This window comes from Drosophila grimshawi, unplaced genomic scaffold (genome assembly GCF_018153295.1).
Source record: "Drosophila grimshawi isolate 15287-2541.00 unplaced genomic scaffold, ASM1815329v1 contig_1377, whole genome shotgun sequence".
Lineage (NCBI taxonomy): Eukaryota > Metazoa > Arthropoda > Insecta > Diptera > Drosophilidae > Drosophila > Drosophila grimshawi.
Genome location: NW_025062900.1, coordinates 10026791 through 10037411, shown reverse-complemented (window position 1 = coordinate 10037411; position 10621 = coordinate 10026791). Strand labels below are relative to the sequence as shown.

The following is a 10621-nucleotide window of genomic DNA, read 5'->3' as shown; positions in this document are numbered from 1 at the left end:
CATTGGCTTAGCCTGCAAATGCTGCGATGTGTTAGGGTGACCAGGCGTGCAAAACATGTTAAACACGAGTGGGCAGCGCTAAAATTTAAATTTCAACTACAAGTTGTACAATATTTATTTATATTCAGATACTGTAACTATTACTCTTCTAGAGGCTTTCGCGCATTGCCTTTGTTTGCAAATTTGCGTTTCTTGAATGTGGCGGGCGCACTGCTGCCGCCAGCTGCTTCATTCAAGCCTGTTATTGTTTTCTCCTTAAAGCGTTTTACAGGTGGTTCGGATTCGTAGACAGAGGTGACAACAGGAGCTGTGGCACAATAATCAGTGTTGGGCAACTCCCAATCAATAGCAGCTGGTGGAGGTCTGCAAACAAATATTAATTGAATTAAATACAAGAGATTAACTAGAAAAAAATCGAAATATTGTATTAGTTATATTTATTTACCTAGTTTCCACCACCTGCCATTGTCCAATCTCCTGTGTGGCCGCTTCCTCCTCGGTCTTGAATCCCTGCCTCTTCTCCTCCTTTAGCTTCTTCTCCTTGGCATTTTCGGGCTTGCGATAGATGCGAGCGTGTTTCTCCCGATTGAATCGCGCCACTTCCTCATCCGCATTGGCGCGAAAACGCAACGCCTCCTCTGCCTGCGTAAGCTCCTGCTGATTGATAGCTAATTGATTGATGCGCTCGTATTCCTCATAGGAGAGGAAACCCTCCTTGGGCGGAGTCCAAACGGATTCGTTAGTCTTCACATTCCAGTAATAGGTGTGTCCCTCATCCGATTTGCCCTCGACCCACAGCGAGGCATCTGGCACCGTTTCCGTTTGCACTTTGGTCACATTTACTCGCCGGTTATCCCCTTGCTCCTCCTCCTCATCGTCGGAATCGCCCACCAAGCGCATGGGATCAATTTGTCGTTGTCTACCAGGTACACCGGATCTACCGCCACTGGTGGATGTAGCAGTGGAAGCTGTTGATGTGGCACTGAGTACTGTGTTAATGGAACGGGCTGTCATATCGCCATGATAGCCGTGGATATCCTGGGCATACGATTTCATTGCGGCCGCCTCCATTTTCCGGATCTCGTTGTCCATCTTCTGTTTCTCGCGTTCCGCCTTGTCGCTGTTGCGACTGATTTCTGTGATGCGCTTGGACACATTCAGCTTGTGTTTCTTGCCACTCTCGTGGAATGCAATGCTCTAAAAATATCAGAATTAATCAAAATTTTAAGATTCACCAAATTTTACTTTGTTTACTTACCGCTTTGTTGTCGCTCAGCCAACATTTGCAGAAGTCGCAGTATTTTCGTTCATTCGATTTCCAGTACTCCGTCCTGTAAAGCCAATTGTTGGTAATAAATCATAATAAATATTACTTTTTTACTTACATTTTCGTAGTTTTGTTTATATTCCTCTAATTTCTAAATTTGTTTTGGTCAGAACTCAGTGTTGTGAAATGCATTTAAGTACTTGTCAATGTTATTGCTCGTTTTAGTCATGTTAGCTGAGACCGTGAACAGATGTTAAGTTTAAATTCGCCGCTTAACATTATAAATAAAACCTGGAATAAAATAATAAAATATGTTTAAGAAACTCACTTACACACTTAATTTATGCTCTTATTATTTATGAAAACTAAAAAAAAGATGCAGTTTCATTGCCAGTGCTTATGCAGCAAATGTTCAACTCTGATAACATATTGCGAAATGTTAATTTGACAGTGCTGTTATTGTGAAAGGTAAGACAGGCAGTCGAAACCCTCCGCTAGTAGTAAATATTTATTGTTTACGAACGCGTGCTGTCCGCACAGAGACCTTCCATACAGCAGCCATGGCACAGGCCCAAGTCGCAACAACGATCATGTCTCTGCAAGACGCAACAACGACAAAGACAGCAAGTGAGAGAATTGGCTAATTGCGACCGACCCATGGTCCAATGTTTCGTTCCATACGATTTCATCAGGCTTATAAAACAGCTGTTTAATTACTATTAGTTAATCCAAAACCTGTTCATCTATTCATCATTGTTGCTGTTGTCACAACTGTTAACTCATGCGAAACTTTCTTTTGACTAACTTTCTAGATGGTGTATCCAATATGGCAACGCTGGGTGAAAACAGCTGGGAGGAATTTTCCATAGATGTGCCCTGGGGCACAGTGGAAGGTGAGTTTTTGTGAATAGAACAGCTAAATCTTTTCTCACGCACAAAGAGCTGAGTCATCCTCAGTCAGCTCAGCTTATCAGGCAGACAAATCGCACGTTTTCCAGTGACTGTTTATTATACGCTTGTAGACAACGATTAACATCTTGCGAAATTTGAAACGGTCAATGGTCAATGGTCACAATTGTATTATTAATGCAGTTGTTTTTAAACAAAGAGACGGATAAAATAAATATATATATATATATATTTACTGATATATACTGGCTTATATAAAAAAATAGTAAATCACGTGATCTTTATCAGTGCATAATTAATAATCACTTCGTATTCCAGGCAAATGGTGGGGATCTCGGAATCGGCAGCCAATTCTGGCATTGCATGGCTGGCAGGATAATTGTGGCTCCTTTGACCGGCTGTGTCCGCTGCTGCCCGCTGACTACTCCGTGCTGGCCATCGATCTGCCCGGACACGGACACTCCTCGCACTATCCGCAGGGCATGCAGTATTTCATATTCTGGGATGGGATTTCTTTAATTCGGCGCATTGTGCGCAAATACAATTGGAAGAATGTGATCCTCTTGGGTCACTCGCTGGGCGGTGCACTGACCTTCATGTATGCCGCCAGTTTTCCGGATGAGGTGTCCAAGTTGATCAACATCGATATTGCTGGACCCACTGTACGAGGCGTCAAGCGAATGGCGGAGGGCACTGGCAAGGCGCTAGATAAATTCCTCGACTACGAAACACTGCCGGTGAGCAAACAGCCCTGTTACTCGTACGAGGAGATGATTAAGTTGGTGCTAGACGCCTACGGTGGCTCCGTGGATGAGAACGCTGTGAAGGTTCTAATGGAGCGCGGCATGAAAGCGAATCACTCGGGATTCCTCTTTGCACGCGATCTACGGCTCAAGGTGAGCCTGCTGGGACTGTTTACAGCGGAACAGACACTCGCGTATGCCCGGCAAATACGCTGCAAGGTACTCAACATTCGAGGTGTGCCCGGCATGGAATTCGAATCGGGTGATTTCTATTCAAAGGTCATCGCCACACTCAAGGAGTGCGCCGGGCATGTCGTCTATGTGGAAGTGCCGGGCACACATCATCTCCACCTGGTCACACCGGAGCGGGTGGCGCCGCATATTACTCAATTTCTTGTAAATAAGTAGTTATAGTAATACAAAACCCGTTTCAAATTCTGTCAACATTTGTCTTGCGTTACGTATTTCCATTTACGTTGCGTTACGACAAATGTGCTAACGGTTCGTAGGAGGCTTGACACTAAAAAAATATAAGGTATATTTTTGTCCATTCACCAGTATTACAAAATTCATCGTTTTCTTGGGTAGGTGCTCTTTACAGCACTGGTAGTGCATATTACCGTTGCCTAGCAACATTTTATTTTGGTGTCGTTTGTCTGTCGTTGAGGCAAACAAAAAAATGGATTTGATACAGGAGATTAACGAAAAATATCAAGCACTCGAGGCGGAAATTGACAAAAAGCTGGAAAAGGTGTAAGTCAAGTGCATCTACTTTGTAAACATCTCAAGTGAAACAGTCTGTTGTTGTTGTTTTTTTTTTAATTGGCAGCGATGACGCAGTTTATAGTGCAGTACTTACACAGCAAAAATAAGTGAAGCATACCCTGCGGCATTAAAAAAAAACGCAAGTGCGGCTTTTTTTTTATTGAGTGTATGAATTTCAGAATATATATTTTTATTTTTAATTCTTAGTTTAATTATAAGTCTTTATTATTACTTTATGTATAATTGAATATGAACAATAATTTGTTTAAAGTGCTTTTTGCACTTGCATTTTATTGTCGACAGATGTCGCTTGCTTGTGAGCGACTGAAACGTTTGAAAACGCAACAAATTTAACTATTTTGTTATTTATAATGATTGAAATTTGGTATTTCATTTATATATATCTTTGTTTCTAATGATTATTTTAAACGACATTTAAATTTTATATAAACTTGTAGGCAAGCTGAGGAGCTAAAATTGGAGCGCCAAAATGAGAAACTGGCTGAAAAATCAGCAGCTGCCCCATCGCCAAAAGTATTATCCTACGAGGAGGCGCTGCAGAGAAATGCAAATACCTTGAAAGTGAGTTCGTTTTTGGCACAGCAAAAGGAATTAACTAAATGGCACAAACTAATTTCAATCCTTAACAGTCTCTGGAAATAGCCAAGGCTCGCTTACGTTCACGTTCCACCTACTCCCCCGTAGAGAAGTTGTTGCAGCGTGCTCTGGAGAATTACAAAAAAGAATTGAACAGTCTGAATAGACAGCAAGCAAACAACAGCAAACAGGACCTCAATGCCCAGGCGAAGTCAGTAGTTCAGGACGATGACGATGATGAGAAGGAGCAGGAGGAAGCGCAAAACCTTTACGAGCTAATCATGCAAAATGTTTTGGAGGCCAGCGAAAGTCGTCGCAATTGAGAACTGCTGTTGCTGTCTCTTATTTTTTTTAATGGAATTTTATATATACATATGTATATCATGTACCTTTGTCTCGCATCGCAACTGCCACTGAAAAAAGTTGAATTTTTCAAGCTGATCAAATAGAGACACATGACCAAACGAGAGTTTGTATGCTTTTTCCCCCGTACAAACAAGAGAACCCAAAACGAATAAACACGATCAATGACAAAAGCAATAGCAACAACAATAAATAAAAACACTCCACAGAAGATCTAACCAAAAAAGCTGGCAATCCTGTCAACCCACATATCAACCATATCATCCAATTGAACTAAGTGTTTGAACATGTTCGTCGGTATCTCAAAGCAAGGAGTTCCAACATTGACGACAAGGCCAACAATGTGAGAGAAAAACAAACAAACCATTACCAAAAATTGTACTTGTCCTAATTAGTCTGGCAATTATATATATATGGAAGGGGAGGGAGTAGGGAATATTTATTTCGATCTATGCTGCAAAACTTCGATTTCCAGACAGCAGTCGAGAGAGAGATCGAGACAGAGAGAGACAGAGAGAGAGAGAGAGAGAGAGAGAGAGAACAATCATCGTTTAGTAATAAATCAATTAATGACACCAAACGGCTCGTGCAAACATCAAAGAAAACTTATGAGTTTTTCACGACACACACACTCAACACACACACTCACACACACGCATTGACAGTGTATGACATTTATGCTGATAACGTTGGTTGGTTGCTGCCGCAGACTATCGCAGACGTGTCGTGGAAGAGTGCCCTGACGCAAAGACATTGTATGTGTGTCGAGCAAATAGCAAACAACAGTTTGAGTTGAAGTTGTCATATCTGTTATGGAGCACATCACACACACATACACACACACACAGAGAGAAAAACGCCCTGTATACAGACAGACTACCTGCTGCAGATAAGAACACACAGCTCTCGAAACTATTAAGACAAATTGTAGTGCATACAACAATTGAAACTTGTCCGCTTAACGACATTTCCATTTCAAATTTTCTTTTTGTTTGCTTGGTGTTGCCAAGCATTATTGCTACAAAAGAGCAAGAGCATCAATTTAATAGCCAATACCAAGCCGCCACACACACACACAAACACCCGCACATCGATTGGCAAATCTACACTCAGAAAATATTAAAGAGAATTTTGTAACTTTGACAAAATGGAGAACAAATTTCTTTTTCAAAGAAACCCTTTTTGTGAACTCCCGACGATTAATAAGGAGAACTTTATAAAAAGTAACGGCTTAAAAAAACCCGCATTTCTTTTTCCAAAAACACGGTTTTTTATGTAAACCCCTATTTAATATAAGATTGTTTAATGAAGTTTAGCACTACGATTTTTCTCAATATAAAAATCGAACGACTTTAAAAAACCGCGTATTTCTTACTCCTATTCAAATATATTTTTCTCATTTTCATAGATTCGAAAAGGCTAAAAATAAAAAGAATCAGAATTCAAATGATTTGCACTTTTTTCGAAATATTCAAAAACGAATCGTTTTGCAAATTTTAAGGAATTCTATGCCAGTTAAATTTTAATTCGAGTGTACTGAAAATATATTACCCACTTGTGCTCCACATTTATGCGTTCAATATTTCATATTTATTTGTTTTCTGTTTTGCCTCTACACACACACACACTTATATATATAAAGGTAGCTCCTCCTTCCGCCTGTACAGGTGTGTGTGCTTGTCTTTTCTTCTCTTGCAATTCATATCAGCTCGTTTCTCAACCGATCGACGACTTCGTGGCGCTGACGTTTTCAATTTCATCGACAATTCCAACGTTTCAGTTACGTTTCGATACGCGACAAGTGCATAGTGAACTGCTCCGTGGAGCGATCGTTATTTAAGATCGATTCTAACAGATCATAACTTCATTCAATTTCTATACGCTTCTGAACGATCTTTGTCTGTTTGTGTGTGTGTCTGTGTGTATTTGGTGGGGCGGGCAGCGAATTACTTGGGCCAAGTGGATGTAAACTGTGAAAGCGCATTTTGCATATAACAAAAAGTTTGTTCGTTTGGCTTAAGTTATTTTCATGCCCGATATAACGCCACGTGGGTGAAGCAGCCATTTGGCGCAACTAACACGATTAGCCTCAAAAACGTTACAATATATAACCATTTGTAGTTGCTGCGGCTTTTGCCAACGTCATCAACTCAAATCGATTCGTTTTGAGGATCGCCTGAGCAGCAATCTTTGCACCTGGCCCCAGACGGAGATATACATATATTTATATATTTACAAAGTCGTTCAACGAGAGATAAGAGACTCTCCCCATGCTCAACTTGGTTACCTGTAATCAATCATAAATTGCACAAAAAAAAAAAAATGAAACCAAAAGAAGAAAGAGAAGAAAAAGAAAAAATACTGCTGGTCTTAGATTGATAATGACACTGATACGCGATATGCAGGCAACTGCTCCTAATCTAAAAAGTTAAACTGATTGCATGGCTACCGTATATAACCAACGAGAGACTCGGGCTATACAGAGTATCAAAGGCTACGTATACCACTTTATATATATTTATAAATATATAAGCATATATATAGAAATAATCTTAGGAATGTCGGCTTCTGATTTACCGATTTTATTAAAGCACGCACTTTTATAGACCACATAAAGCCATTATCGTTATAGCTCTGCACAATTTAAGGCCCCTCAACAAGAAACTCCCCCTTTTATCAGACGAGTATAAAATTTGATTTTTTTTTACACTTTTTTTTTGTAGACGTGTCTTCGCTGACATTAAACTGATTCGATATGCTTGAGAGTGAAGGTAATTTGGGGAGTGCGGCGGTCATGATTTGCGATAAGGGTCAGTTTGGGGGTCCAGGGTAGCCGTATAAGTAACGCTCTCTGACCGAGCGACGTGGCTACAGATATACACATTTATATATATATATATATCTTCTGGAGTGGGGCACTTCTTTGTGACTGAAACTGAAATTGAAACTGATAATTGTGCTACGTACACAAAACCTTGCTCGAAGTTATCAGCGCCGAGTGACAACCGGAAATTAAAGTTGAAAGCGACACGATTACTTCATTAGTTATGTTTATTTCCACATTGTTGTATGTGGCTCTTTGAGGTTAGGTCTCCAATTTTTGATTGATAAAAGGTCGACAAGGTCGCAGGAGCCATCGGTGTGGTTCAATGAACTGAACCAATACGATACCAAAAGCTTAATGGCTTCCATTGGTTTATTATTAGATAAACACAGTCATTATTAACCAATTAGCTTTTGATTATTGGTAGCTGGCAGAGGCGGGTACCCCCTCCCCCAATAGAGAGGTAGTGCAAGATGGGTAGCAGTCACAGGTTGGTGCCCCCTCTCCGAGGCGGAGTCCCTTGAAGTGCTATAAAGTAAACCAAGTTGTAGTTGTTGAAACGCAATTATAAGCTGCAATAATAAATCAAGAATGCTCGAGGTGAGTGTGACTGACTAAATGATACCCTGTGTGCATAAACTTTGCAGTATAAAACCAAATAAAAGTACAACATTTATATGAGCTTCAGGTTGAATTTAAACTGAGTCTGCTTTGCATATATGAGGTTCTCTGCAGACAATTTGAATAATCATAAATAGACAAACGTGGCACTATCGACCCAGCTGCTTAACCCTTTAAGAAACATGTGCACTTTATAGATTTGGAGATGCGCATTTCTATTTATGACTAAACATACATTTCCACAACTTTATTATGCCCACTAAAAACATTTTTGATGGGGTATAAAAACGTGGAGCGAAACGTTGATCAGGTGCAAGCGACAGACGAGGACGTGGAATTCGCATAACACTTATACATACTCGCATGCTTATTTGTTGTACCAACCAAATCTGGGAGCTGAAGCCTACTACACGATGTCATTTGGTAGACATTGGTGGGTGCAGTCAGCATTGTGCTCCACGAGGCTCGACGAGTGTGCCAAGAAACGTCAAAAGAAATGAATTCGCTGTCCAAAAAGCGTAAGAAGGCCTGAATGTCTGATGATGATTATGACGATGATAATGATGGTTATGATGATGACGAGTGGCCCCGAGCCTTAGGCTTAGGGGTCGTACCGACCAGGGAGGAAAGGTCTGTGGGGTGTGCTTGCAAATGCAAAAACTTTAGACAGGGAATCAATTGTTGCCTTGTTTTATTTCTCTTCTTTTTGTCGAGAGACACGCAACAACAATAGCAAAATAGCAAATAAGCTGGTAACTAGCTGCAAATGGGCTGCGGATAGGGTGTGGCTAGGGGCGGGTGTGTGGCCAACAACCGTGAAAAGAACTTCAGGATGACAGTTATGGGTTACAAAGGCAAGGATTGAATCAAATAAATAAAAGCACAAGGTTCGTTGCAGTCAAGGTGGGTAATGTGTGGGGGCAATGGGGGTTGTATGTGTGTGTGGGTGTGTGTGTGTGTTGGTGTATGTTCTGTTGCTGGGGGTCCTTCGATATCCATAACCTTACCATGTCCATGTCCATGTCAAGTTTGCATGCGGCTGCAGGTAATTCTTCATTTGCTTTACATAATCATCATACTAAAAATGAATGGCAAATCTATTAGCATATAAACATCGCATAAAAACCGTAAATGTCGACAGCACCAAATTCGTAAATTCAGTTGCATTTAGGCAGTCGTATCGCGATGAACATCTGGAAGGCAAAAGTCCTCACCGAGGTGCCCTTTGGACATGTGCTCATTGTCGGTGGCAAAGTCAAGCCGCATCCCAATAAGTAGGCAATGCAAAAATTACATTTACAAGAAGCACTCGCAATCTCCATTTAAAAAATTGTACTCATTCCACAGAATCTCATTAGATTTAACGGATAATGTGAATGCTGAAAATGAGAGCGAAACGGTTTTTCTCAAGATCGAGGCAAACTTTAGGGAGGGTCAGATCATACGCAGCATGTTCCAGCCGGGGGAGGGCTGGAAACAGGAGGAGATCTCCAAGAATTGGAAAAGTGATGGCCCCAAGAATCCACTAGTGCCCGGGCAATGTTTCACCTTTCGGGTGGCTGTGCTGCAGCGCTGCTTCGAGATCTATGTGAACGATCAGCTTTATGGCTCCTTTGAGTTTATCAAGTTTCCCAAGCAAATCAATTATGTGCGCGCCTATGGGGACTTTGAGAAGATCACCCAGTTCCATCATCGCATGCTCTTCCCATTAGTCTTCCCACGCAGCCTCATGTGCTGCGATCGCGTCGCCTTCCAGAGCGATGTACCCAGGCGCTACGAGTCTGGCACCGTTGTCGCCATGGAATGCATTGCCAAAGGACCGCCCACAACAGAGTTCTCCATTTGTTTCCAATGCAATGATACGGGTCGCATGATTCTCAAGTTTAATGTGAACTTTGACAAGACGACAGTGTCGCGCTGTTATCAAAGAGAGGACAACAGGTACGCCTACAAATACTTTCATATAATCATATATATATATTGATCGCTCGGAATTTAAAATCTTATTAATCGAAGATTTAAATTATATTCCGAGCGATTAATGAGCTTTCTTTGCCGATTGCTTATCTAATTTCCTTATTTTCTTCTCGCCCAGTTTTGCCAGCGACGATGAGGAAACCGAGGGCGAATTTCCGTTTGTGCGTGGAAAACTCTTTAAAATTGCATTCGGCATCAGCGATCGCTCCTTTCTCATTGCAGTCAATGGGCAATACTTTACCTATTATAACTTTCCGATACGCCCCTTTTCGATATCGACGCTCAAGTGCTTTACCAACGAGGTGGGCGACTTTTCTGTAAGAAGTTTGGAGTATCATTCCGATTCGCCGTTACTTTCCCGTGTCGAGAAACTCTCCATTATATAGAAGAGTTTATTTATTTTCCGATTTGGGCTTAGAATGGATATATGTAAAGCCTCGCTAGTTGCAAACGTTGAATTTATTCCTGTACACCAGTTAACTAACTACTTGTAGTCTATCAAGTTTATCAAATAAATTGATCAATTCCAAAAAAGGATCTGATTTCTTTCAGTCG

General features: G+C 41.0%; 4 protein-coding genes across 4 annotated transcripts; 3 read left to right on the top strand and 1 right to left on the bottom strand.

Moving 5' to 3' along the window:
- Positions 1-84: 84 nt before the first annotated feature.
- On the bottom strand, positions 85-1558 carry LOC6562325 (WW domain-binding protein 4). The gene is made up of 4 exons (XM_032735883.1): positions 1386-1558; positions 1259-1331; positions 446-1197; positions 85-363 (listed from the first exon to the last, which is right to left on the bottom strand). Coding segments are annotated over exons 1-4 (1050 nt in total). The 5' UTR covers positions 1388-1558; the 3' UTR covers positions 85-140.
- A 164-nt stretch (positions 1559-1722) lies between these two features.
- Positions 1723-3479, top strand: LOC6562326 (probable serine hydrolase). Its single transcript, XM_001988558.3, has 3 exons — positions 1723-1894; positions 2080-2160; positions 2495-3479. The coding sequence occupies exons 1-3, from the start codon at positions 1828-1830 to the stop codon at positions 3325-3327; spliced, it is 981 nt and encodes a 326-aa protein (XP_001988594.2). The 5' UTR covers positions 1723-1827; the 3' UTR covers positions 3328-3479.
- Positions 3480-3560: 81 nt separating this feature from the next.
- Positions 3561-4917, top strand: LOC6562327. Its single transcript, XM_001988559.3, has 3 exons — positions 3561-3672; positions 4143-4266; positions 4335-4917. Exons 1-3 carry the CDS (start codon positions 3599-3601, stop codon positions 4602-4604), a joined length of 468 nt encoding a protein of 155 aa, XP_001988595.1. The 5' UTR covers positions 3561-3598; the 3' UTR covers positions 4605-4917.
- Positions 4918-8245: 3328 nt separating this feature from the next.
- On the top strand, positions 8246-10600 carry LOC6562328 (32 kDa beta-galactoside-binding lectin lec-3). The gene is made up of 3 exons (XM_001988560.2): positions 8246-9363; positions 9437-10030; positions 10185-10600. The coding sequence occupies exons 1-3, from the start codon at positions 9275-9277 to the stop codon at positions 10450-10452; spliced, it is 951 nt and encodes a 316-aa protein (XP_001988596.1). The 5' UTR covers positions 8246-9274; the 3' UTR covers positions 10453-10600.
- Positions 10601-10621: the final 21 nt, after the last annotated feature.

Bases quoted from the DNA above. Each gene is read 5' to 3' on its own strand.
- LOC6562325 (XM_032735883.1), bottom strand. The intron at 1,198-1,258 runs GTAAGTAAACAA...TGATATTTTTAG, and splicing joins GGCTGAGCGACAACAAAGCG to AGCATTGCATTCCACGAGAG. The intron at 364-445 runs GTAAATAAATAT...ATTTGTTTGCAG, and splicing joins TGGCAGGTGGTGGAAACTAG to ACCTCCACCAGCTGCTATTG.
- LOC6562326 (XM_001988558.3), top strand. From the start codon at position 1,828: ATGGCACAGGCCCAAGTCGCAACAACGATCATGTCTCTGCAAGACGCA. The intron at 1,895-2,079 runs GTGAGAGAATTG...CTAACTTTCTAG, and splicing joins AACAACGACAAAGACAGCAA to ATGGTGTATCCAATATGGCA. The intron at 2,161-2,494 runs GTGAGTTTTTGT...TTCGTATTCCAG, and splicing joins GCCCTGGGGCACAGTGGAAG to GCAAATGGTGGGGATCTCGG.
- LOC6562327 (XM_001988559.3), top strand. From the start codon at position 3,599: ATGGATTTGATACAGGAGATTAACGAAAAATATCAAGCACTCGAGGCG. The intron at 3,673-4,142 runs GTAAGTCAAGTG...ATAAACTTGTAG, and splicing joins GACAAAAAGCTGGAAAAGGT to GCAAGCTGAGGAGCTAAAAT. The intron at 4,267-4,334 runs GTGAGTTCGTTT...AATCCTTAACAG, and splicing joins GAAATGCAAATACCTTGAAA to TCTCTGGAAATAGCCAAGGC.
- LOC6562328 (XM_001988560.2), top strand. From the start codon at position 9,275: ATGAACATCTGGAAGGCAAAAGTCCTCACCGAGGTGCCCTTTGGACAT. The intron at 9,364-9,436 runs GTAGGCAATGCA...CTCATTCCACAG, and splicing joins GTCAAGCCGCATCCCAATAA to AATCTCATTAGATTTAACGG. The intron at 10,031-10,184 runs GTACGCCTACAA...CTTCTCGCCCAG, and splicing joins TATCAAAGAGAGGACAACAG to TTTTGCCAGCGACGATGAGG.